The sequence below is a fragment of the Antennarius striatus genome, chromosome 16 (genome assembly GCF_040054535.1).
Source record: "Antennarius striatus isolate MH-2024 chromosome 16, ASM4005453v1, whole genome shotgun sequence".
In the NCBI taxonomy this organism is placed as follows: domain Eukaryota; kingdom Metazoa; phylum Chordata; class Actinopteri; order Lophiiformes; family Antennariidae; genus Antennarius; species Antennarius striatus.
This window is the reverse complement of record NC_090791.1, coordinates 6,067,440-6,094,835: the sequence shown is the minus strand read 5'-3', so window position 1 is coordinate 6,094,835 and position 27,396 is coordinate 6,067,440. Positions and strand designations below refer to the sequence as shown.

Here is a 27,396-nt window from a genome sequence, read left to right as displayed (position 1 = left end):
GACAAATAGAGGAATTTTTGGACAGTTTCATTTTGGATTTCCTTCAGTTTTGTTTTTTTAAGTGCACTGTGAGCTGTTTTTCCCCAAAGTAACAACACATTCCTCTCACTTCCCAGCAGTGTGAGCTAAAAGTCGCCCCCGAGCGTAGCCTTTAAGGGGTTTACATCATCCTGACAGCTGTTCATCCAACACATCTACTCAATGTCTGACCATGTATTAAAGCATATGTTCATATGAAGCCTGATCAGCAAGAGTGCAGTGTATGTAGGTTACAATGATGAACCTGCCTTCTGGTAAACTCAACCACTCCTCCCTCTACAAGCATTGCTCGGAAATACAGTGTGTGCTGTGAGTAAAAAGATACCCCACAACCCCCTTTAAACTACACCTTGAACATGAACATACATGTAATAAGTAAAAATCAACAAACCCTGACAAATGCCAGCTACCATGCCCAGTAAGTTGCAGTTGTTTTTAAGGCCTTAAGTGTGTCAGCAGTCTGTGCGCTCACTATATGAATACATTTCTCCAAAACCTCCAGGCTTCTCCGTCAATGGTTCAATGAAACACACAAATGCAGTGGTTTATGTCCAAGTTTCATCTCAGTGCAAAATTTCAAAACACCTTCAGTGTGTGTCAGCATGTCTCCAATTGTTACTTTAATCCTGCCTCCAATTATACATTTCCACGTGAAGTGTGTGTACATCAAATCATTAAAGTCAAAAGCGTAGTCGTGAGTACTAACTGCAGCATAACTGATGGAATACACGTCAGAGTATAAACATAGGCAAGAGCGAGTGTATAATAAACTTGAAGCGCTTCCATTTTTAACCATTATAAAATCATCTGCATAAAGCACAATTCTATAGATTGAGATATTACTTTGGTCCCCTTCCAGTAATCCGTCTTCATTTAAGTATACTTCTCTTTACTTTCTTCAATTAGAAAAATAGATCCTAAATTAGGACTACAATAACTGGAATGTTTCCTTATAAAAATATTTGACAGATGCAAAGAAAAAATATTTGGCCCAAACATAACATGTATTTGCAATTATGGTGATTGTCTCACTTTATCAACATCTGCATGTGTGAAAGTTATAATGCATAGACTGTCAGCCTTAAAAGACCACGGTGGGATTAAACTTGGAGGAATCTGCTGAATTCACCTCTAACAATATTCTCGTGTTTGTATTCCTCCCTCTTCAGTAGGTACGGTAATGTTTGCTCATATGTGAATTTGGGTCTGTTTGTGATGCAGTTCTAAAGAGTCAGGCATCGCTGCTCATTCAGGCTTGGTTTCAGAGGTCTCGCTCTTTGGCTCGCTCTCCTCGTCGCTTTCCACGCCAGTGCGGGGGAAGCGGCGTACGGGGAAAGGCAAGTCACCACGTCTGAAATAAAAAATATATAAATATAAAAAATAATGACTCAGTACAGTTATACACAGTACAATAGGGTGATTATCTGTGTAGGTAATCTGGAGATCTACGGTCCTTCCTACCTGAGCTTGCTCTTCAGAGTGGAGACTTCACGGTTCATGGCGTCTGCACACTCTGTGGCGTCCTCCAGCTCCCTCTGCAGCTTCCTTCGGTTGGCGTTCGCTCTCTGAGCCTCTTCCTCGGCCTCCTCAAGCTGACGCTTCAGCTGCTTCATGCGGGAGTTCAGCTTGTCAACCTATAACGTGACACAGGTGGAGGAAGATGTAGATCCGGTGACGAGTCCCAAAATTTCATACCAGTGTTTTGGGGGAAAAAATTTTTTGGCACTACAAGAATTTCACTAGCAGGATTATCCAATTTAACGGTCCTCTGACAGTTCAAGGATGGTGAAGGAAAACCTCTGACCTGGTCCTTGTGCTGCTCTGCGTTGCGTCTCTCATCATCCACCTGCAGGATAACCTCCTTCAGTTTCTTCTCGGTGCGCCTCACAAGTTTGGTGGCAGCCTGCCTCTCCCTGAGTAAAAGCACAACAGACGTCAGCCTAAAAGCACAAAATCCAAAGGCTGCCAGCGAGTGTCAACTTCAAGAGTCTAATCCAAGGGTATCCACAGCAAAAGTGTTCATAACGCAGAAATGTGGCCCCTGTTATTGTTGAACTGAGGCATACATGGTTGTAGGGTTAGTATTATTGGATAATTAAAGAGCAACTGGATTTATTATTATATTTGTGTTTATAATCTGAAAATTAACTAGTGCTGTAAACACAATGAGCTGCAAAAAATACAAAGTCATCAGAAATGTAGCAAAGTGAGATTTCACCTGGTTTCCATGTCCAGCTGCTCCTCCAGCTGAGCGATCTTTGCCTCCAGGGTAGCCATATTGGCCTTGTACTTGGACTTGATGGTTCCCTCCAACTCCTGCAGCTTCAGTTTCAGCTCCTTGTTCTGACGCTCCAGCTGGGAACGAGCGCCTTCCACACGCTGAGAGGTGCTGCGCTCCGCTGTCAGCTCCACATTCATCTGGTCAGTCTACATAAAAACAAAAATCTGCCTCTTAACTACACCCATTTAAATTCAACAACTTCAAAGAATCGACCTGGATAAACTTATTGGTATAAACCGATACGGTAACCAGCAAGATTCATCTCCACAGACCTGCAGCATTGCCTTCTTCAGCCTGTCATTGGTCAGCTCAGTGTTGCACTGCTCCTCTTCCAGCTCTTCCTCCAGTTGAGCAATGCGAGCCTCCAGGCGTCTCCTCTCCTCTGCGACTTGAGCACTAAGATGAACACAAGTGTGAATGAGAGTTGGATACAGAACAGTGTTTTCAAAGCTGATGCCAACAGCTGACAGTTCTACTGCTTGTCTTACCTCTTGGCAGCTTGGTTGTTAATCTCATCCTGGAGTTCGTCTCTCTCCTGCTGAGACTGTCTCTTTACTCTGTCTGCAGCCGCCAGCTCCTGCAGGGAGGAATAATATGTCAGCTTATATGTAAAACAGGAATGAGGGAATACAGTTGAGAAAAAGTTGCTCACCTCCTGCATCTGGAGCATGTCAGCCTCCATGGCCTTCAGCTTCTTCTCAGCCTCCTTGCTTTGAGCAAGGATGTCTTCTCTGGACATGCGAGTATCATCCAGCTCCCGGATCAGATCCTTCATCTGGGCCTAAGAGAAGAAACCACACCGTCAGCACTGAGATACTTCACCGAGTTGATTTGAGTGCAGCATTTTTGTTGAACTGATGTTCAAACAGTGACTCACTTGGAGTTTCTTCAGCTGTTTCAGGGCCTCGTCTCGAGTCTTGTTGGACATGTCAATGCCTGCCTCCAGCTCCTTCATGTCCAGCTCCAGCTTCTTCCGTGCGGCCACCGCTGCAGATCGCTGCTTCCTCTCATCCTCCAGCTCCATTTCCATCTCACGGACCTGAACGGTGCACAATTCATTTCAGCCACTTTGCATCGACTAGACCAAAACATTTTGCAGCTGCAGGACAGCATTGTTAACGTCAATCTCTTTGAAAGGTTTACATAAAACTACCTGTTTGATCAGTGACCTCTTCTTCTCCTCGCCCATCTCATCACGCCCTGCCAGGTCTCTGTCAAACTGGGCCTTCATGGCCTGCATGTTGACCTCCAGACGCAGTTTGGCATCCTCTGTGGCCTGCAGCTCATCCTCCAGCTCCTCCAGCTGAGTCTTCATCTCCTCCAGCTGCTGCTCCATAGAACGCTTGGCCTTCTCCAGCTCGTGGACCTGTGAGAACAGGTAAAAAGATTTGAGGGAAACTCGGGTGTGACCAAGACCAGCCGATCTTTTAAGGAAAGATGTTCCAGACTTACATTCTTGCCAACATCATCCTTTGAGGACACCAGATCCTCCATTTCAGCCCGCAGCAGTTTGTTGTTACGGTCCAGTTCCTCCTTCATGTCCATCAGAGTGTCCAGTTCACGGGTTAAAGCCAGAGCGCGGGTCTCCTTCTCGCGGGCATCAGCTTCAGCTCGGTCACGTTCTTCTGCGTAGCGAGCAGAGATGTTCTTCTCCTCTGCCAGCATCTACGTAGGAAAAAGTTTCACAGATCAGAGTCTCCCACTTTGATATTTAAACAAGCTATAAAGACACCATCTTAACCTGGTCAAACTTCTTCTGCTTCTTCTCCAGGTTGGAGACAATCTGTCGCAGATGATCCTGGTCTATGATCATGTCATCCAACTCCTGCTGGAGACGCGTCTTGGTTTTGTCCAGCTTCTCATAAGCAGCACATTTCTCCTCCAGACGCATGTTTGTTCCCTCAAGGTCCCTTTGAATCTTTTTCTTCCCTTCCTCGGCGTTCTCCAGGAAACCAGCTTCCTGTTCAACCTTCTTCCTCAAATCGTTAAGCTGCAAGTAAAAGGGTGGCATCAATCAGCAATTCATGGCTGAGGAAGATTTCTGCTCCGCTGCATTTCCTACAGTAAGTCAGCACCTGTTCCACGTGTTCTTACCTGAGTCTGAACGGTTACAAGCTGCTTCTCCAAGTTTCTCTTTGCTTCTTCTTCCTCTTCCAACTGTTCTCGGAGGTTGTTGTGTTCATCCTCCATCTGCCGCAGACGAGTGCTTTGAGACAGTTTCTGACGTGTCTCTTCCTGCAGGAGTTCCTGTTGTAAGCAAGGACAAGTAAAGGTGAATCATGTGACCATTTGGACAGTTTAATATTTAGAACTGAAGAATTGTATATATCATCTGACATTTTTAAAATCAAGTTAGGGGTTATTATTTTTAAACTGTTAAGGATGCAGTTTCATTACCTTCGTATCAGTGAATACAAATCGTCAATTATCAAAATCCTTTTCAACTAGGTAACATTTTTTAAATTTACATAATTCCCACCCAACATATCAATCTCTCATTAATCACCAACTGCTCTATATTTGAACCCAAGTAGATCCACACAGGCAGGAATCTTGGCATACCTGGACGTCCTGCAGCTGAGATTCCACAGCACTGCAGTCTTTCGTTGCCTTGATGGATTTGCCCTCCACATCGCTGAGCATGACGTTCACACTTTCCAGTTCATTCTGTGGAAAACAGAGCAACAAATGAGTCACTTAACAGAAGACACTTTCACTTCAGATAGGAAGATTAAAAGCAAAAAAACTTTTCTTCACTGACCAACTATGTGAAGATGAAAACAAACAGACAGCAATAATCGATATAAGTAGCTGTTAGTGCCAACCAAATAGCTGTACCTGTGTTTTGGACAGTTTCTCAGCCAGTTCCATCCTCTGGCGTTCGGTCTCTGCCAGTTTGATTTGCAGTTCTTGGACCTGGCCCTCCGCCTTCTTCCTGCGATGCTCAGACTCTCCTTTACCCTGCATCAGTGTCTGCACCTCAATGTTGAGCTCGTTCCTCTCTGACTCAACAGCCTGTTTGGCCTTCTCCATGGACGCTTTGTTCTGCAGGTAAAGGTATTAATGATTAAAGATGGATTATGGAGAAATCAAAACAGTTGGATTAATGCTAGAAAAGGTCTATAATTACCCGCTTAGCTTGCTCTAGCTGCTCATTGAGCTCATCAAAGGCCTGGCAATGTTTCTGTCTCATTTCAGCCACCTGGTACTCATGAAACTTGGCCTCATCTTCCAAAGTCTTCTTAAGTTGGCCCATCTCCGTCTCCCGCTTGGCCCTGAACAGAAGGCACATATGTTAATATTAATACGCATGATTTGAGAGTCAAAGTCCGGGTGTAGCCATTCTTAGATTGCAATTTCAACCTTAGTTCTTGCTGAGCAGCAGTGGAGTCCAGAGTGTCCTCCAGTTCTGTTTTGAGGGCCTCCAGCTCTTCTCCCAGGTCCCGGCGATGTTTCTCTGCCTTCATACGGGCCTGCTTCTCCAGCTCTAAATCCTCCTGCAGTTCAGAGAGCTGTGCCTCAAGCTCACGGATCTTCTTCTGGGCCAGGTTCTTTTGTGCCGCCTCCTCCTCAATCCTTGAAAAAGCAGGTAAACATAAATTAGCGCATAGAGATGTGTGTGGGCAATTTGTTCTGATCCAAAGTGTCGTCATCTGTCGTGGTTTGATAAAAATAACTTGTAATACCAGCACTGATTAATGGACTGGGTAACACTAGTAAAGTAATGACTCTTACAGACCTTGCCAGAGCTTTCTGAAGCTCTTCCTCTTTTGCAGCAAGTTGGGCACGGAGTTCAGCAATCTGGGCACGGAGCTCAGCAATCTGGTCCTGAACCTCAGTGAAGTCACCATCTAGCTTGCGCCGGTTCTTTTCCAGCTCCTGTCGCACCTTCTCCTCTCTGCGCAAGCGGTCTAACGGTGGGGAAGAAAGTTGGAAAGTTAAAAACATGCATCAAGTTGAGAAAACCCCATCATGTTTAGGAGCAATGCATTCTATAATGTTATGCTGGTGATCTCGTACCCTCCAGGTCTGTGATCATGGCTTCATGTTTGGTCTTGAGTTTCTGCAGACTCTTTGATTTCTCCTCCTCCTCTGACAAGTTGGTGGTGAACTCAGAAATCCTGTCCTCCAGCAACTTTTTCTCCTGTGTTCAAAAATGGCAAAATGAGAGATGCTGTTAAAGCAGGCAGAGATGTAGTTACTAGCTCTCTTAATTTGACCCTAACCTTGTTAAGCTTGTTGTTCTGATCCTCTGTAACCATAACATCCTCTTCCATCTTCTTCATCTTGGCCTCCAAGGTGACCTTCTCCAGCTGGAGCTTCTGTCTGGCTGCCTCCTCTTCATCCAGCTGCTGCTCCAAGTCCTGCATACAGATAAATGCAAGTAGGGTTGGGAAGCCAAATCAAACTGTTGTATGAGTTGCACTGTAAAAAGCAAATTAAATCTGCTTTTACAGTATTTAATTTTATGGCTGTATACAGTGAGTAAACCTTTCATACTTACACCAATATTTTGCTGCATTTTCTTTTTCTCTGACAACAGATGAGAAGCACGCTCTTCCTCCTCCTCCACCCGGGCCTCCAGGTCATGAAGGATCTCCTCTAGCTCCTGCTTCTTGGCAGCCAGACGGGCTCTCATCTCCTCAGCCTCAGCACACAGTTCCGTTTCTGCCTGAAGTTGTTCCTGCAAGGCCATCTTCTCGGCATTCATCTACGAGCAGGGCAACAAGATGTTACACCACTTAATATGAAATGTTTTGCACTCTTCAATAAATGTGATGTAAAAGGGCAGAGTTCCAGTTTCTTGACATGGAACTGAAGATTTAAAGCTATTCTCTCCACGTTTACCTGCTGCTGCTTTTCCTCCATATCCCGGAGCTGCTGCTCAGCATACAAGTGCTTCTCCTTCACTTTATTCAGCTCCTCATCCTTAGCCAGCATCTCTTCCTCCTGCCTGCTGACTTGCAGCAAAGGCTTAACCTGAGGACAAAAGTGTAGAGATATTGCGACATGAAAATGGGCTTGAGATGAGGAGAAAAAAACAAAACGTTGGTGGACATCATGTTGAAGACTGAGGATCACCTTAGTGAAGAGCCTCCACCACTGCCAGTTCCTGAGTTTAAGATAAGCAGCACAGTTCCTCTGGATCACCTTCATTGCAGTCAGCTGCTGCTGTCTCTTGGCAAAAGCCCTGCAAGACAATATCATAGACAAACAGTCACACTTAGCGTGTTGTTGATATCCTTATGACATCAATAAACAAGTCATTTGAAAATTTTCCTCAGGGATAAAGAATTCAATGAGGTAGATTTCTTACAAATACAGTTCACTACATCACATAAAACAAGCCTGAGTTTAAATTATACTGATAAATGTATCAGCTACCCTTCAGGATCTTAAAACCGCTTTGGATTCTGTGACTGATCAAGTCAATCCAATGGACGTTAAAGTTTTTGAAGACGGAACGTCTTCAAAAACTAACGTCCAGAGGATTGACTTAAACAGCTTTGGATAACCATGACCTGGATAACTGAGAACCTACACAGACATCAGTCACAGAAAAAAGGAAAGATCCCTTACTTGCGGGCCAAATAACCTCTGCACCAGGCCTGGAAACTAATGATGATGTCTGTGATCTTCATGTCCCTCTCCTCTTCCAGATGAGCAAGGACTCCTGCCCTGAAGAACACTTTACTCTGCCCAATGCGGAACAGGTTGGGATCCAGCTCCAGGCTTCTGATCTGAAGTACAGGACAGGAAATGATTATTCACACTGCCGATGGACAAGTATGCAGGAAGCGAAGACTTGTGGAGGCTGGCTCACCATCAGCTCACAGGCCTGTTTTCCATCCATGAAGCCTTTGGGAATGGCGTTAGGAGTGAGGATTTCATACCTTTGAAATGGGCAGACAGGATTTTAGTTTTTTCTGCACGCAAGAAAAAGGAACAGACAAGAAACGATTTAATTATTACCTCTGTCTGAACTCCTGGAAGACAATGCGGTTGGGGAAACCCTGTCTGCAGATACGGATGCCCTCTAACACACCATTACACCTCAGCTGGTCCAGAACTAGGTGGGGATCCAGTTTACCGGCCTTGGGAAAAGGCAAAATTTGCTGTTCAGATCAATTCGGTAGAGTTGCTTGAGTAAATTTCACACCAAGCAGAGTAGGTGTTTCTATCTTCATTTACATGTTTCTACACAGGTTTCATTCCATGGTTAATTGTACACCATCCTGGAGGCAGACATTTTTCTAATACCTTTTTCTCGTGGTTGGGGATGATGCATCGAACAAAGTTGGGGTTTGTGTTCCTCAAGGTGGCCATGAGTTTCGACAGCTGCTCTTTGTACAACTGACCCACAGTGCGGAACATGCCCTTGCGTGGCCTCATGCCACTCTGCATCTCTGTCATGCCAGTTACCTTATCCAGAACCACGATGCGGTCCACTGACAAAAGATAGAGAGGAAAATAGAAAAAGGAAAACATTAGGTATGAAGTTACCAGCTTCTCATTTAATAATTTGTGTACTCAAACCAGGCAAAGTCAAACCAAATGCATGTCACAAGGGAGAATGAATATGACCTTTGTCATTCCACTTCCTCCTGGTAAACACAAGACCAGGAGAGAGTAGAAGAAGTTCATGATATCAGGACCAGTAAAACACCACAAACAATGAGTGAATACGGGAAGAGTCGGATGTAAGAGTGGAGTCACAAAAAGTGAGTGAAGCGTGGGGAAATAACACACCATCACATCTTTAAAAAAAAAAAGTTATAAAGTGCAGTGAGTGGAAGAGGGCTGGTCAGCTGGTAACACTACCAGTTTGTACTTGGAAGTGCAAACTATGTGTAATGCTACATTAAATGTGTATGTGCGCCAGGAGGGTGACAAACTTTGGCGGTTGCAGTGGGCATGAATTTTTGTGGTGATCAAAAAACAAAAAGACCAAACCCATGCAGTATATACCCATCGCTGAAGTACACATGACCAACACCAGGAGTCCCCAAACAACACTAATACACAGAGGGAGAAAAGGAGAGTTCAATGGCAAAGAATACAGTGGTAAGATGACCAGAAGATCTTGTAACTGCTCACAGCTGGCTTAAAAAAAAAACCAAACACCAAAATAACTCACAGAAACTTTGGAAAGTTGACAACCAAAATGAGGATTAAAATGGAAAAACTAAATTAAAAAGAAACCTTGTCACCTGAGTCTGAGTGCAGAATAGGAAAACGTAGATAAAAATAGGCTCTCTGACAATTCTGTACCTCTGAGATCCAGCAAATCAAAATAACAAAAATGGAACCGTACAGAGGAAAAAATGGACGTAAACAGTAAGTAGGATTTCAGAGGGTGAAGACAAAGGTCCACACACAAGACAATGAGAGAAAAAAAACACCATGTAATGAAAAACAGGAACAGGAAAGCCAAAAAGAAATTTATTCCCACATCAAACGCCACATTTGCCTCAACTCACCATCCCTCCAGAGCTCAGACACAAACTTGTCAGTGGACGCGTTGAGCAAGGTAGTCACGTTGTCGTTCAAGGGGTCCATGTTTTTCATCAGCCACTCATCAGCTTTATAGTCCACCTGAGGAAAACACAAAACAGGAAATCATAAGTGACTCTCGTATCTTCAGGTCATCTAAAGTTATTGTAAAGTCAAACCAAGACAAATGGATGTGAGAAAAGTTGTTGTTTTCATGACAGACCAAACTAAAGAAATTGCCTTCTAAACTCATGTTTACCTTGCCAGCATAATGGATGATACAAAAATCTGCTTCATCCGACAGTTTCTTCGGCTTAAAGAACTTGGGGTGAGAGCCCTGCTCCAGCAGAACCTTCTCCACAAAGCTTTTGTCGGTGGCTTTAGGGAACCAGCACTCCTCGTCCAGCAAAGCCAGGATACCAGGAGGACTGGCCTGCAGAAACAGCCAGAGAAAAATTCTTGCATGAAGTAGAAATGCTTTTCATATAGTGGAAAATTAAAGTTGGAACAGGTGAGCAAGGTTTCCAAACTAACAGGTTTCTCAATGAGATCAATGCAGGGCTGCAGGTCCAGTCCGAAGTCGATGAAGCTCCACTCGATGCCCTCCCTCTGGTATTCCTCCTGCTCCAGGATGAACATGGTGTGATTGAAGAGCTGCTGCAGCTTCTCATTGGTGTAGTTGATGCACAGCTGCTCGAAGGAGTTTAACTGTGGGAAACAAGAGACAAATGCTTAGGAACACTTAACAGCTCAAATAAAAACATGTACATACAGATCACATACACTTTCCCTTCACTTGATTACCTCAAAGATCTCAAAACCAGCGATATCTAGAATGCCGATGAAAGAGGCTCCTTGTCTCTTAGTCTTGTCCAGCGCTTTGTTGATCCTCATGACAAGCCAGCGGAACATCCTCTCATATGTGGCCTTGGCCAGGGCTTCCACCGCAAACTCTGCTTGCTCCTGGGTCTGAGCCTTTTGGACGTAGTCTCTGCCCACCTTGATCCTGGGTGACAGGATGGCCCTGGTGAATTCAGTGACATTCATGCCCATAAGGTGGCTCACCTTCTGGGCAGCTGTAAGACATGAGAGAAAGTTATTAATTGACAAGTCTCCCTGCTGCTGGTAACTGCACATGATTGGTTTATCAGCAGCACAATACCGACTAGCCGGCTTCTGGTTAAGATCTGACCAACCTGTGTCATCAGGCATGGAAGCTTGGTCTGTGTGGCGTTCCTTCTTGAAATTCATGTTGCCGAGCTGAAGAACAGAGGCTACTACCTTCATCATGCCTGCACAAACAGAAGCATCAGCATAGTTTATACAATATACGGTGATTCAAAGGCACTCAAAAGACAAAAAAGTACTTTTCTCTCCACCTTACCCATCTGCTCTTCCTCTGAAATACCCATGATTTGCATGGCCCCCAAAGTCTCCATGAACAAGTCCTTGTCCTGTTGTCCAGGAATTGTAACATTCCCATTGGAAAGGAAGCGGTAGTTATTGTAATTTTCCAGGAGGAGTTCACCTGAGAGAAAAACATGGTCTACGTGAGGTAGGTTATACATTTTTGCAGGGAGTAAGTCTGACACCTTTAAAACAAATCATATGTGGTCAATACTGTCCAAATCCTCAGGTTTAAAGAAACTGTTGTAATATAACTTACTGCGCAACTTTTCGCCAGCCCCGGTGAGTAGGTAGTAGAACATATGAAAAGTCCTTTCATCTTTGGCCTGTCGAATGGCACGTGATTTCTCCAATAGGTCTAGTGATCAGTCAGTCAAGGATAACTTTACTAACACTGATTCTAGTCTGTGACAAAATCCCTAATTATCCCAACTAAAAAAACAAAAACACTGAAGGTTTCAAGGATACAAGTTTCAATATTGGCACCAACTATGTAACCGTTGACATCAAAGTTGATCCTGATGAATTTTCCCTAGAAGGGGAGGACATTTACTTTCAGTTATGAAAAACTGTACTGTTGGAAATCTGGCATTTAAGGAGTCTGAATAACAAATTGTGACACCATCTTACAAATCGAGAAGAGTTGTCATTTTTGACTGTCTTGGCATTTCCAAACGCCTCCAGGATTGGGTTAGCCTGTAGCAGTTGCTTCTCCAGCTCCCCCTGATGGAAAGATAGAGAACAACAAGGCCAACTATCAACTTCCCATTTGCTACTGAGCCCAAGAAGACACCACTGACTCAGACTTAAAACCCTAATCACTTTCTAAAACTGTTGACTCACTCTGGCGGATTGTGAAAACGTCTGATCTACTGCTGACTGACTACATTTGGCTTCTTTTAAATAAATGTGTTAATGTGACTGACATACTTACACCTCAGGAGAAGGAACACATGGAGAATACAATACACTTAAAAATGTGATAAAAAGAGGAATGCCATATACACACAGCAGCAATACATACAAACACCCAAAGCCTTTTTCCCCAACACAATATCATGTTAGTGCCAAAATATGGGAACACCCAGAGACCTCATGACCCCTCAAGAGTAACCCGTCACCTGTTAACCAGAGTAGAATAACTTGTGAACCCCAAGCACAAACCATCTTTCAAACACAACTTTAAACCTCTTCCATCAACCCAACCTGGCTTTCAGTCAGGTGTCTGCACAGACATACAAACCACACAACAGAATTATAGTCCTATTCTTTAACACATGTGGCTGATTAACACTCATGTCCATCGGGGAAAAACAAAAGAAAGCCCAAAGGTGCCACTATCTTGATTCATGACTGAAGCACATTTTCATGATTAGAGGTTTTGGATGTCAACATTTTGCAGTGCAAATGTTCATCTGCATCAGCTTTTTTCCAACGACTTGAGTTACCAAAATTAGCTAATTTATATCTGGAATGCTGTTTTCTCACTGGACCTCTGAAAACCATTGACTTCCCTTTATATTAAGGAGACTAAACTGGGATTTATGTAGACATAAATGTCTACTTGCAGTGTATTGACTGCGTTTGTAATTTTTCATGAATGCACACAGCTAAGCATTTTAAAACGGAAAAGCATAGTCAAACTTTAGACTGAGGTGGACAGTACAAACATTAGCAATACAAATTCTGAAAATGTCAACCAGACAAAATATCAATACAGATCAAAATGATGCAAAACAACCCCCCCCCCCCCAAGAGCAGGTCCCTACTTTTACCCTGCTATTGTCTGGTTGACTTTTTCACAGGAACACACACAGATGCCACTGATCTGCAAATAAACTTCCTCAATATTTCCTTTTGGCTGGCAAGACACGTCACCTCTGCCCTTCATACAAAGTGAATCCCATAACAGTGTGCTCCAGCCAGGGGAAAGGGAGGGAGGACGAGGAAGGTGATGACAGAAGCGGATGGGGGAGTAAGAGTGAGTGAATGGAGGGAGAGAGTTAACTCACATGTGACAGGACCAAGCTGCTCTGTTGATGGGAAGAGAAAAATATGAAATTCTCAAAAAAAAAATTTTTTAATTTAAAAAAAAAAGACGTGAGACGTTTTGATAACACTCCACGGTGTCACGTCTATCAGTGTTCACAGGATAAAAAACAGTAGTGTCAATAGTGCAGGTACAGTAGTTTGACACGTCTCATAGGGGTTAAATGGTAGCATAAGTTTTCTTTCTGATTAGATAAAAAATTTTATTTAAAAATCAGCAAGACCGACTGCATCACAAATGACCTAGGCCTTCTGTTCTATGTAAATTGTCAATGTCAGACATCTTAAAATTTGCACGACTGTTTTTCTGCTCTTGTCAGGATGTTATCTGGACCATTTCTCCTCCTTTGAGGGCAGCTGTACAACACATGAGCAGAAAATGAACAATTTAAAACTAAAAATGTAATTCCTGCACTATCAGACTGATACGTCACGAGGAAAGACTGCTGAGGCCGGCAAAATAAAAGCACTGGATGATTCAGGATGGTTTCTCCCCAAAATGAATGATATAAAACTAGCTGGGAGTGAGGTGAAAGATGACGGGGGAATCGTAAGATAAAAGGCATAACTTGGAAGGTATGATAGAATAACAGAAAGCTTTGCAGGATGAACTATACCGAGTCAATAGTCACCTGATCTTTCTTGGTTTTGTGAGAGGAGGCCACATGAGCCAGATACTGGATCACTTTCTTGGTGTTCTCAGTCTTACCAGCACCAGACTCTCCTCTAGAAAAACAAAAAAGACAAATGATTTAGAGAAATTAAACGAAAACATAGGAAAAATAATCAACACTTGACAAATAAAACTGCGACTGCAATGTTATGTAATCCCTATGCATGGGTTCCTGACTCACGTGCAAAGAATGGATTGGTCTTCACGATCTGCAGAGAAGATATGCAAGTATCAGTCAAGTGAACAAATGTTATCACGTCAATGCATTCAGGAAGTACAGTGGCTACAGACCGGAAATTAAAATCCGGCTTCCTGATTCTGAAAAGAGGTGCTGCTGAGTGCTGACTAAGAGGCTAATTAGTTTCCCATAATGCAGTCTAAACACTACGCTTAAACAGAACAGGGAAAAAAGAGCACCAATGGGACAATGGGTGTGATTCATTGACAACGATGTTCAGCAAGAAATGCCTCAAAAACAGCTCAGCCAAGCTGAGGAGAGTTCTTACAGGAAGCAACACAAAAAGGTCCAAAAAAGAAAGACAAACGTAAAACACAGGAAACCTGCGTTAGATTAGGAAGTAGAACTTTTCACAGGACATTTTTCTAAAACCACAAATGTAAGCCTTGGAGCAGTTTGTTAGTTGGACTGTTTCTGCACAACACATGGGTGCAACAGTCACTGGATCTATTTCACCTGCTGACATGTTCAAACTAACTTACAGCAATTTTTGGAACCATCTTATTTAAAAATGGACAAACTCTCTCTGTACCAGCTCGTGCATAAAAGCCAGATCTACAACAACTCACCCTGCATCATGCTTCTATAGGATGTGTCAGTGATGGCGTAGATGTGGGGTGGCATTTCATGCCTCTTCTTGCCCTTGTACATTTCAACAATTTCTTCAGAGTAGATGGGCAGGTTCTTGTAGGGGTTTATGACAACGCAGAAGAGACCAGAGTACGTCTGGGGAACAAACAGGGGTGTCACAATACAAGCTTTTACACTTTAACATGGAAGCACACGAAACACAGGTATAAATCCTAAAATTTACTTTTTTTTGGGTCGGGGGGTAAATTAACTCTACATGTTGGCACACATGTTGAGTGTAGTCCAGCATGTTATGTGTAACATGTTTAAATACCATGAAGAATATTTCTCATTCTCAACTGGAGCTGAAGGTTCCCCATGAATTCTAATTTCTTAACGGCCTGTTATGTTATGTAATCTTAGCCCCACCCTTTCCCAGTTTTAAACTTATTGTTAACCTCATATTTTTCAAACTGGTTCTTGGAGCCATTTATCAGATCTATTAGGTTAAACTATTTCTGCCTGAAGGCAAAAACTAAAACTGTTACTTTTAATCGACTCCATTGAATCATTTAGTTTGTACAAGATTCTCCTCCTACCATAATTCAGATTTTTCTCCTGTGCTACATTCCTCTGCTGCCCTTCCAACATCAGTCTGGGGCAAATCTCTCTGTCGTACATCAGGCCTCCCTTGAGAGTGTGTCAACTTAAGAGACTATAGAGCCCGGAGGCACTCAGAGGAGGGGCATGACCGTGTTGATGTGACCGTGTCACACCAACACAGCCAAAAGAGATGAAAGTACTCCCAACTGAGGATGTGGGGATAAATAAACTATGATGGGAGTAATAGCAGTTACAACACAATTTACATTCCATGTCCATTGCTGCAAAACTGGACTCTGAGGCCCCTCCCTGCCCAAACATCTCCCCCTCTAGATTGCATTGTTCCCTGCAGCTTCCCGTTTACAAGATAACTACAAACAGGGAGAGCAAAGAGCAAACAAGACTAGAAAAACACAAGACGAAGGGGAGGAAAGATACTCCCATGAGTAAATGGGAGTATGTTTATGGGTACATACTCTCTGCAGTGCCAATTTGTACACAATGGTTTTTCTCAATTAACTCTATTGAAATAATTACAAGGTTGAACTAGATCATCAGTTTACAGACGTACCAAGGCAGATTATTTTGTACCAGACAGTGGAGAGATCGTAAAAAAGATATACTTCAACCGTCCCAATGGGAGCAAGACAATTGATCTGATTAGTTGTTTGAGCAAATATTTTGCTTCATGACTTTCTTACTCACATATATGAGCCCAGAGTAGTATCTCTCTTTCAGGTTGTGCAGCACAGAGGCCTCATTCAGGCAGGTGAGCTCAGCCATGTCTTCCACCTTGCTGAATTTGGGTGGGTTCATCTTCTGGATGTCATCCTTGTTCACCCTGACCTTCTTTCCAGAGTCTGCCAGTTCCACCAAACACTCATCACCATGCTCCTCCTTCACGGAGCCAGCCTCAAAGCCCAGGCGCTCAGACGGCACCCATACCAGCTTCTTGGTGGCCCAGTCAGCCTGTGCCAGTGGATTGGTGACCAGATTACGGTCCACATACAGGAATTGGTCTGCGGCAGACATTGTGGCTGTTTCAGAGAGAGAGACAGAAGAAATTCTGAGGTTACAGCTGGGAAGCTGAAAATCGACAATTCTGGCACGCAGACACCAGACTACAAAATAGCAACCTGATTTACTTTGGTATCCTATCATACTTACCCATCTTCACTTCTTAAATCAAGCTTTTATAGTCCTGTGATAATATGTTGGACACTCCTGATTTCTTTCATTTTTGTGAGTATTTCATACAGAACTATGAGATGTTCAAAATTATTATCATACTGGAAAGGTAACCTGGATACAAAATTTTTTGCCATTTTTAATTATTTAATTTTGGCACTTTGTTTCTAAGGAGCCAACATTATTCCTTCTGGTTATTCAAGTATTAGGTGAAACACTTGCTTTTTGACAAGATAATTTCAAAAGTTTTCTTTATTCAAGTTGCTTTTTTTAAATTTTGATGATCTGTTTCACAGTCATGTACTTTAATTAGCATAGTTTAAATATGTCAGAAAAGGCAGGGTAGCTGAAAATAGATACACACTAAGGAATGCCAAGCTCACCACTGACGAGATGTACAACAGGAAGACTGATCCACCAGACCTAAATATGTGTGAGGTGGACATAACATGACCACGTCGAATAAGGTAGAATGTTTGTTTTTGGCCAAACTCTGGATGATTGATCAAATCCAGCTGCTGAACAACCTGGACAATGAGGTAGAATCATTTGCGTGAGATCAGAGAGTTAATTTCTCAGCACACGTTCCTCCAGTTTTTCAGAGTGCTCGAACAACGACCTATTTAATGGTGCCAAGCCCGTGACGGAGCATGTCTTTGTTTATGTTCAACTAGTTTGTGAGTCTCCGCTGATGAAGTTTGCCTAGGCAGTCAAACACTGAACAGGTAAGAAGACCGTCTAGCTGGCTTGGAGTCAGGTGTGGTTCAAATGTAATATGCAAATCAGAACATGTTCAATGTCTGAATCTCAACCTTAAACCAAAAGACCATGCACTTTCTGAAAAGGTGTATTCCTAACTATTACACCTGTTTCACCAGTACTGATTAAATCTGATGTGAAATAAAAGTGAAATGACCCAAAAAAAGATTTTTTGTTAAACTTCATGTCCTGGAAAAGAATGTCAGTACTTTTCACTGATGCTGACTAGACCAAAATATTTGTCTTCCTTAAATAAAACAAAACAAGATAAGAACTAATGAGGACATTGGACACAGGACCAAATTAAAATTAGTTTCTATACAAGTTGTGTTTTTCTCTGAAGTTTGAGCCAACCTTTGCGAGGAAAACCTCAGCCTTCACACCTCATGCAAGCAGGGAGCATTAGCATCAGCTTTGAAGCAAAATTTGAATTTGTGTTCTGTAGTTCCACTTATTTTAATGTTTTAAAAGAATCTGTCACAGTGCAGGTACAGATCTCCATATTTCCCAAAGGTTTCTCTCCTGGAAATGAGACAAGTATTCATCAAGTAGGCACGTGTGCTAGAAAACTTTCAGAAAGTCAACATGCTCCACAAATGAACAATGAGCCAGTTGGGCGTAGGATAATTGTCAAATATATTAAGCTACTCATAAAGCTTGCAATGAACCATAACAAATAGTTCACATTAAATGCCTAGTGCAAACATTTAATATCAAACGCCACACGCTGCTAGTACACAATATCTGGGATAGACATAGATAACCTCTGCTCATGCCCTTCTAATACCCCATTGAAAACACAACAAACCATCTGTCAACAATAAGTATTCAGTGTAGTCAATATAGAAAGTCACTAGACATGTCTTACCAGTTTCAAGGAAAGTCATCGAACTAAGCTAACACAGCTTAAGCTGAAGCAGAAAGGCTCAAGGCAAGTAACTGAACATGTGTTGCCACCAACATCGTGGCGCCAGACTTTAGCATCTCTATCATTCCAAAGCATGACACCGTTTTCCTAGAACCATCAGGGTTGTTGGACTCAGTGTTCCCTCCCTTACAATGGAAAACTGCCTCAAAGAGGCTCATTTGCCTTGTTGTTCATGTACACTTGGGAAAATGCTGCAAAGGTCAGGTTCAGCCGCGTCTTGAATTTATCATGACCGATGTATTAGCTGGAAATAATTTCACATTGCAATGTTGTCCGGCGGGACAAGGTCCTGGTGCCAAATTCTCATGCACAGAACAGCAAAGCACTCAAGTACAACAATAAAACAATGCAGGAAAAAAAATACTTTTCTTATTCAATATGGAAATAAGTTTTAAGGAAGTGGACAACTGAATTTGAATATTCTCATACATACCTGACACTTTTAAACTAACTTCAAAATGCATAATGCATATTGTAGTGCATTAGTTTAGATGTGATGCCATAGTTTAAATATTTACACTAATACATAATGATACTTTGTTTTCAGATGGAAAATTATACGTTTTCTTTTGGTGTATACGGATCACTTTAAAATGGCTCCATTGCACTTTTCTTTTTGCAGCTAACATGCATCCATCCCAAATGAATGATGAAACTTTTCTGGCTCTAGTGATGGACCAAATATGTAATAAGGACCCTTTTTGGCCCACCAGTGCTGCAGTTTGTAGTCATATGCTGCTGCTTCATATGTCTTCAATTCAAAATATTTGATCTGTCCCCAAGGGAAATTTACAACATGTTAAACTTATTGATGCCACACTAACAAATTCTGATAAAGGAAATGCAAATTCAATTAAATATTTGACAAAAAGAACTCTCTATGAATACCTCTGCTATTTTGAAAAGATGACAGACCCTTGGGAGGAGAAAAGCTTAACAGGGTCATGTTAGCCCTGCCTGTTCCAGCACATTAACCTTGATCTGTGAGAAAGAGAGCAGAGAGCGTCATTCTTCTCATGACCCCTGCCTTCCCCGTCTTCCATCACCACTGTCAGGCTGCACTACAGCTGACGTCCATCACTGCTCGCACTGCTTCCAAACTCATGCAGGACCCCAACCCCATCCTGTAACAGAACGTGGGGCAAATTTGTACTGCTATACGTCTCAGCTGGCTCCTCTCTCCTTCTGCCTTCAGACACCCCCTCCACCCCCACCCGTCTGTTTATCCAGCCTATTGAGGGTCACATTCCTGCCATACTCACCCTTTATCAGGGAGAGACACGGAGCAAAGGAATTCCACAAATTTCTGTCTTCTATCCACTATATCTCCCATCTCTTGGACTCGATTCTCTGGCCTTTCTGTTTTTGCCATCTCCTTACTACCATTACATTGGTAGGTCACATGTGCATCCAGGTGTTTCACCAGTCTGAGACCATCAGCATTACCGCACAGCGGTACCATAGCTATGGCTGCCAAGAGTAGTTGAGTTACGATTATATTGACTAAAATCATCAACATGTCTTTTAAAAAAACAACTTTGTTCTCCAAACGTCTGCTTCTGTCTTTCTGTCCTTAACACACACACGGACAGTGGTGATAATCGGGGTTAGCAGATGTATGTTCCGATTAGTTGACTAATCAAAAAATAATTTGTGATTAACGATTATTCAAAGTAATCGTTTGTGGCTGCTCTGAACTGAACAGATCTGAGCATCTTCAGCTCCACCGAGTCCATGTTCAAATATTGCAGCACATTTGGATCATTCGGCCCCATACGGTTGAATATGACCCATGCCTGCTAAACCCTGCAGCTTTGTTGTTTGGCAAAACAAAAAGTGAAATAGGATGAGCTAAACCTGCCCAAACCTGTGGTGTTGCATTGCTTGCTCTTTACGTTACACTACAGAACATAACTACATTACAGAATACAATGTAATATGTTTACATTTCAATTTATAAATCAGACGGTCTATGATAATACATTTCTGACAGTTGAACTAAGGTCATGGAAAATTCTTTCTATCATCACTTAATCTTCTCATCTACAAAATTTATAGTTTCGTTTATAAAATGTGACAAGTGGTGAAAAATTTTTTTGGAACTGAGCAGAACAAAACTCACATTTCGTTAATCTTTAAACAAAACAATGAAAGCAAGAAACCAATGGAGATTTTTGAAACCCATTCAGTGGGACTTTTTTTTCTTTTCTTGAAAAACAACTTATGATGAAAACAGTTACCTGTTCAAAGCATTTCAGTTATGATTATCTTGCTGATGTCAGTCTCACATTTGAGACAGATTGCTTAGTGACACATTTAAGTCAATCTCTCCAGAGAGCAGCATGAGGACTAAAATTACTTCAACAGTCATTCTAGTTTTACAAGTGCTGTTCTATATTCAAGGGAATGGAGAACGAACTGCCCAATCGATCCCTTTGGAAGGCCAAGAGATACAAGAGATAACTTTGTGATAAGATAGGCTGCATTCATGCAAAAAAACCTTGGTTGAAGCACCGTAATCCTAACACTAACTGCCAAGCACTCCATAATCCTGGAAGAAACTGCGCATCCTTGATTTCTTGTCACACTGAAACATTGCCAGACCATGACAGCATTCACTGTCTAATCTGTTGAAACCTATTTGTGGTGAGATTAGCTTGTCAACATTCATAAGGATTAATCATTAACTGAAAGCATCTGGCAGGATGTAAAGTCAACTAAAACACCAACCCACAGGAAAGATCCCTGAACTTTGAGAGCTCAATGAGATATCTTTAAAGGATTATCATTTAAAAATGTGAAAAATCTAAATACAGACAGCAGACTCCTATCAAAACAACAGCTTACTTTTACAAGGAAGAACAAACAACATAAAAAGGAGGGGAGGCCCATTTTAGTCACAGCAAAGAATGTGGTTACAAAGAGGAAATAATGCAATAGCCAAGACATTGTGAAAGAGGCGGAGGAGGAACGAGGACAGAAGAGGCGCAGCCTTTCTGTTCCAGTTGTCCAGTTAGAAAGCAGGTCAGCCTTGGTTTTATAAAACCAAGGCCTGCTATCCATCCTTCAGTCAGACTTCCTCTCATTCCTTTCCACCTCACTGCCTCTCCCAGAGTTACTGTATGCACCAGGGGTGTTGATAACCACCACAGCATGATCGTGCACAGCCAAAGCCTTGCAGACCAGCTGTGCCGCGTCGGCTGCCCCATTGACAGGAATATTAATAGAACGACAGAAAAATCAATAACAGCATCCCATCACAACATCCCAATTAACTTAAGTGGAGCCACATCTCCTGGTCCTCGGCTGTCCCGCTCATACTGTCGATGTCATGTTGTGCTCTGGTCCATTGGGCTTCTGTGTTTGTATTACCCTCTCCAAGAAATACTGGAACTTCTATTTCTAGTGCTTGGCTTTACCACTTTCATCTCTGTCACAGCCCAGTGATGTATCAAATATTAAGTTGCCTGCTGTAATTGTGAAAATGGATGCCAAAGAGGGGCTAAAAAAGGTACCAGGTCAGACAAACATCCTTCCGGGCTCATAAGCTGATTCTCCCACTTGCCTTGTTCCTCCTCTGAAAGTGGAAAGAGTTGGGTAGGGAGAGAGAGGGGAGGAAATGACAAACTGCGAAAACTATTTTGCCATTTGTGGAACTAGTTATGTGTGATGCATTTTAGGAGGAGGGAAGGTGGCGTTTTCTGGAGCACATGCTGTGTAGGTCGGTGGACCAAGAAGTAAATTAAGCCCTTGCTGGAATACAACCACACTGCATGACAGACTTGCATCAATTTCCACATTCCTGCCATAACTGGATTTCAATTCTAGTTTCTAACCTATGCTATGTACTTCAGACCCACAAGTTTTACTACCAAATGGTTCCAAACATTTTCTTACATCTATTTGTTAATTACTCCTTCACGAGCACCCATCACCTTTAGGTAAATACATTTCCTGAATGTTAAGGTCGTTGAACTTTTGAAAAGTATGGGTCGTTTCTACTTCTAGCAAGCAAACACACAAACTCCAAATATCTTAAATATAGGTATGTTTCAAAAAAGCTAAATGTTGTGAGCATGCTCTGAGTCAGCAAGAAAGACAAACAGGAACTGCGGGTCAAGCATGCACCCATCAGAAAAGGACAACCATGTCTGATGACTTGACCCGAGCCATTTCTGAGGGAAAAACTGGTTTCCATGCACAGCTGGACAAGCATATGTACATATTATTCCTTTGTTTGTTTAGAAAGTTTGCTTTAACATTGTTTTGTCGAATGGAGGTCAGAGGTTCAACTCACTGGACATATTAAGCAAAATGTCGGGAGTAAATTTTTAATTTAATTTTAATTTGTTGGAAATTGGCCTGATGAGCACATCATTGCAGGGTCATAGATCAAATTCCACAGCTATCAAACAAACAACTTTCCGATTAAACAAAATGAACTACTGGCAAAGTATTTTTTGGGGAAAAAAAAAGGTATTAATCTAGTTGGCACCTTTTACTACAACTCCCCTGCAGTATTGGCCATTAGATAGCATGCATCGCCGATTTAGCAGTGAAAGAATGTTAAAGGGAGTCAAGATGCACATTCAGTTTGACAACGAGATTTCTCTAGGGAATGCTGCCAGAATCTAACTTTGAAGAAAATCTGTCAGTACTTAACTTCTGATTATGCATTTTCATACCGTTTACCATCCTAATGCTATACAGCACTGACATATCCGTCTTCCTCTTATTGCGTGGGTTGTTTAATTCATGTACTTTATCTCAAACTCATACACTCCAGAGACAATCACGGAGGCTATAGGGCCATTGCATTTGAACTTTACTTTGTATTCATGGAGCTCCCATACCTTGACCATTTGTGCAATAAAATTTGGACCAACACAAATCTGTTTCCAAATGCACAACAAATGAAAATTAATTGAAAGTGTCTGGTTAATATGTTGCACAATCTCCCAAGTACTATCAACTTCTCTATGGAGGCATACCAGGTGTGCAGAACACACACACCCAGTAACGGACAAAGTCCATCTTCTGGCATACACAGGCATACAGCTGTGCTTTATAGCAATCAACACCTTTCTGTTTTAGGGTTATTATGTGATGAGTATGGGTTTACTTCTAATGTGCATACCCTGCATTTACACTGAGGCGTATTTAGGCAATTACTGCAAAAACTGCCGACTGCAAATATGACAAAAACTCTTTCACAATCACGTTTTAGAGCTTTCTCAGCCATTTTATGAGAAATATCTAATCATTAAACTGGAACTCCAGGAGAGGGATAGACTGCAGGTTAGTAATTTATTAAGCATTGCATCATTTTGACCAGAAAGCATAATCTGGGTAACACGTAATTATCACAACAGCCTTGGCATCTCAACAAGTCAGAGCCAAGTCAGAGCACAACCATTTCCTGGTATTGTTTGGTTCTATTGAACCTTACAGGTGTGCACTGTGAAGGGGGATGAAGGAAAGGATGGGCTGGTGCCAAAAAAACACAAGCAGAGGAAAAGGAGCAAGGGGAGGGGAAATGAAGGAGAGCAGATACAGAACAAAGACCACCAAGAATATAAATGGCAGAAAGAAGGAGCAGTGAAATTTGAGAAAATCCATACCAAATACAGTATGACATTGTGTTGACCATTTTAGTTAGTCTAACTGAAGCAACTTTTTTGTGTGGTTCATAAAAACCATGAGAGATAAACAAAATCTAAAATAAAAAAGTTGACTTGACATCTAGCATGTTTGTGTTTGATGCTGACCATATCACGGAAAGTCCAGTGAATTTTCATCCAGTTTTAAATACAGCGAAATTAAAATTATACACTGAGAGCTGGTGAGTTCATCTCTGCCACAGTTAATGGAGAATCTTAACCTGAATTGAAATGTTTTACCTACATGAATAGCAGCGTACTGCCCTGGAAACTAGGATTTGCATTTTTGTAAAACATCAGTAATCAGCAACATCCATGAGTGACATTATTAGAAACCACGCAAGTCGTGCATTCAGCAAAGAAAATTTACACTGTCCATCTTACAGATATATAAAAGCTGAGACTACTGGTGCATAAACAATTGTGTAAACTATTCTTCTAAATATTCTCTTGCTAAAGCAGCTTAAGTTTGCAGTTCTAGATTAAATATGGTGATTCTTGTTTTTTTTCCTGCCTGTGCCATCCTCCCTTTCTCCCCTGTGGACATAAAAAACTGACCCACTAAATCTAATTCAAAGGTCACACATTACGAAAAATGAACACCTGATGTTTGATCAGATGATAACAATGGGTTGCAGTGGGCCATACAGCGTTGCATACAGTGGACAAAAGCAGGGGGCCTTTAAATAATCCATTTTGCTGTGCTTCAATACAAATCAAGCATCTATTTAACTTTGGGAATACAGAATAACTGCATACCAGTGCTCAGTTCACGTTTCTATTCTAGATCTGTCTACCCTTCTTTACAAAAACTCTCCCAGAGGGCCTTGAGTATGGACATTGCTGACACATGAATGATGGAAAGTAATGATCTCTGCAGGGGGCTCTGAAACCATGAGAGAACAACTTGCCTCCAGACGCACTGTTTCACAATGTAACGTGATTTATTCATGATTCAAACACAATAAAATATTATAAGACAGCACAAGTCATCCAATATCTTTTTAAAAAGGCTAGGTATTTACAGATCCATCTTTCAAAAGCAATAACACAAGGTCTGCTCCATGACAGACTGGGTTCATTGTTCAGAGAAATTTCCCCACGATCAAAGGCTTGACAAAATCTAGATCTACCACACTTGTCAGTTTGAACATTTCAGCTACTGTAGTTTCAATTTCCAGTTTTACAATCGTTTGCACAATTAACTATGGCAAAGTTGCAAAATAATGGTTTATATGTATGCAGACATATATTTCTGATTACTGTGAAATTACACCTAACACTTACTGTACACAAATGGGTTTAGGTGGAGGAGCCCCAGGTGAGTTGGATAGAGATCAATGCCTCAAATTTGTTGCAAATACTAAGCAGCACACATTGCCATATTTAAAATGAGTAGATGGTGTGAGCATACCAGAGTTTGTTTGCTCATGAGACTGCAAACAATGTGATGTAACATAACTGCACGAACTGTGCTGACTGAACACAGCATTTGTGTGGAGGTACAATGATGCAACCTCAATATGTCTAATGAGACAGATCTGAGGAAAGTTTGAGATTGCAAAAATACTGGTCCAAGATTTGCTCCTAGGAATGAAAATATCAAGTGTGTTGCCAGAGGAAATGCTTCTGTATAAGGATACATAATTTCCTGCAAGCCTTCATGCAATGACTGCAAATATTAAACTTGAGTTCATCAAGGCTCGGTAACCTAGGATTTTTTTTTTAATCAATTGATGTTGCTTTAAATATGTTTTCATCCTTATTCCTTAATTCAAAATATTTTAACATTTTACACTTTAAAATCACACATGTCATTCAGCTACATTGGTTTAGGTTGTGTATTCAACATTAACTTATGTCTGTCCATCATGTAAGAGGAATATTTCCACCTCTCCGTTTTGACTCGAGTTTTTTCCCCCCAGAATTTTATTTTTCCGAAATTAAAGCTCCGAGATTCAAAACTGAACTACACCATAAAGTTCACAACAGATATCCCGTACATTGTAAACCAAATGTTCTAAACTTTGCTTAATATTTCCCCTAAATTCAACATGAAAAATGCTCAGTCTAGTTAGAATTCTGCACTGCACTGTAATTACAGGACAAGCCTGGTCATTTTCAGCAGGCGTTCCTGTGTACTTTTCAGGAATCGTACTGGCTAGAATGGGGCTAATGATATAACAACCAGTTCCTATTTACATCTGTAAATTGCTATCTGTATTGTTGATTATCTCCAAATTTTGTAGAGTTTCACTCAAAGTACGCTACAAGTCAAACTTTGTGAACAGTGTTCTTTAGAGACACCCAAATGCCAAAGTCTTTATTTTATGAAGAGTTCAAACTTTTTAAATGATTATTTCTCGATTCCTCTATTTTTTCAAATATGAACGCTGTTCATGTATAAGTTACCCTTAGCAATTTTACATGTTACTAATATTCATATTACTCCAACTTAAGTTTGTCCATTCATTTGTTTCATCAAGAGGGTCATGAAGTTTGTGCTAGTGAGCCAAATCACAGGGCAAATGGAGATCGTTAATTTATTATTATTAATAATTTTTTTGGATTGGTCCCTTGAAACCTGCTCAAGGTAAACTAAAGAATAAAGATAGTCAGACCGAATAGAAATAAGTGCAACGGTTCAATCGAACTTCGGCGGAAACGCGCAGCCCACCGCTAACCCGCATGACGTCATGACGGCAGTCAGACATGTTACCGGCCACACACATCGTCCGTTTCTAACCGCTTACAAACCGAGAAGTTCACCCCAAACGTCAAGTAATCACACATTTACCAGTTCCCCAGACGGCCCCGCAGTATAATCCACAATTAATTTAGTTTTCTTACGTTTGGGGCACACTTAATCTCTTCAAGTTCTCACCGGCCGACTCTGCAACTCATTCAAGCGAATCACTTCCTGTCTCTACCGTAAAGGACTTCCAGCTCCTCTCGTGCGCTCGCGCTCCGTTTCACGACCTCCGTCTCGCGCGCCGCACAAAGTTGAGAACAAGAGTGTAAATGTTTGCTAACCGTGATAAACGAGGCCTGTTTTGAAATACAAAAACTCCGTTCAAAGGAAGTTCCGCCCCACCCGGTGCGGTTGCTGAAGTTGCAGGAGCGAACTAGCAAACGGGCTTCCTGGTTCACTTGCACTTGCTGGAGTGACGGACAGATTGAATGAGTAACGAAACACACCCCTGAGACAACATGGTGAACAAAAACCTATAACTCAAAAATAATACCTGTTGTTTGTTTTTTTTGGGGTGCAGGACGCCTTTCAGGATGTGGCTAACAACAACCAGGTGGCTCAGTCAGCGTCGCTTGAGTCCAACTTCTCCAGCCGACAGCAGCTTCGCGTTGAATTCGGACTACAGAGCTCACTTCCTCCCACCCTTTCTCTACTTCAGTCAGTCTTTCTATATTTTTTACTCCCCCTTGCTGCCGTCTGCCCTCCCTTCTCCACGAGCTGCTCACTGGTTCGCCTAATTTCACAAGCTGCAGAAC

At 41.9% G+C, this 27,396-nt stretch overlaps 1 protein-coding gene across 3 annotated transcripts; it reads right to left on the bottom strand.

The window, feature by feature from the left end:
* Nucleotides 1-47: 47 nt before the first annotated feature.
* On the bottom strand, nucleotides 48-27,396 carry LOC137609155 (myosin-9-like). Of its 3 annotated transcripts, XM_068335964.1 has the most exons (41): nucleotides 27,135-27,396; nucleotides 16,060-16,391; nucleotides 14,751-14,907; nucleotides 14,125-14,152; nucleotides 13,903-13,996; nucleotides 13,234-13,254; nucleotides 11,852-11,944; nucleotides 11,690-11,753; nucleotides 11,481-11,579; nucleotides 11,199-11,342; nucleotides 11,011-11,106; nucleotides 10,619-10,890; nucleotides 10,349-10,522; nucleotides 10,074-10,247; nucleotides 9,802-9,916; nucleotides 8,582-8,769; nucleotides 8,294-8,415; nucleotides 8,145-8,214; nucleotides 7,901-8,061; nucleotides 7,403-7,511; nucleotides 7,169-7,300; nucleotides 6,825-7,031; nucleotides 6,547-6,684; nucleotides 6,341-6,464; nucleotides 6,060-6,231; nucleotides 5,684-5,896; nucleotides 5,451-5,595; nucleotides 5,159-5,365; nucleotides 4,883-4,987; nucleotides 4,415-4,567; nucleotides 4,062-4,310; nucleotides 3,773-3,985; nucleotides 3,474-3,686; nucleotides 3,198-3,359; nucleotides 2,973-3,101; nucleotides 2,809-2,897; nucleotides 2,593-2,716; nucleotides 2,258-2,466; nucleotides 1,844-1,952; nucleotides 1,501-1,673; nucleotides 48-1,390 (listed from the first exon to the last, which is right to left on the bottom strand). In XM_068335964.1, exons 2-41 carry the CDS (start codon nucleotides 16,384-16,386, stop codon nucleotides 1,285-1,287), a joined length of 5,880 nt encoding a protein of 1,959 aa, XP_068192065.1. In that variant the 5' UTR covers nucleotides 16,387-16,391; nucleotides 27,135-27,396; the 3' UTR covers nucleotides 48-1,284. The 3 variants fall into 3 exon arrangements, with proteins under 3 accessions (XP_068192065.1, XP_068192064.1, XP_068192066.1); XM_068335965.1 differs by lacking the exons at nucleotides 48-1,390; nucleotides 27,135-27,396 and adding an exon at nucleotides 18,170-18,192 and having other exon boundaries at nucleotides 1,497-1,673; XM_068335963.1 differs by lacking the exons at nucleotides 13,234-13,254; nucleotides 27,135-27,396.

Bases quoted from the DNA above. Each gene is read 5' to 3' on its own strand.
- LOC137609155 (XM_068335964.1), bottom strand. From the start codon at position 16,386: ATGTCTGCCGCAGACCAATTCCTGTATGTGGACCGTAATCTGGTCACC. The intron at 10,891-11,010 runs GTTGGTCAGATC...CATGTCTTACAG, and splicing joins TTCCATGCCTGATGACACAG to CTGCCCAGAAGGTGAGCCAC. The intron at 10,248-10,348 runs GTTAGTTTGGAA...CTGTTTCTGCAG, and splicing joins TTGATCTCATTGAGAAACCT to GCCAGTCCTCCTGGTATCCT.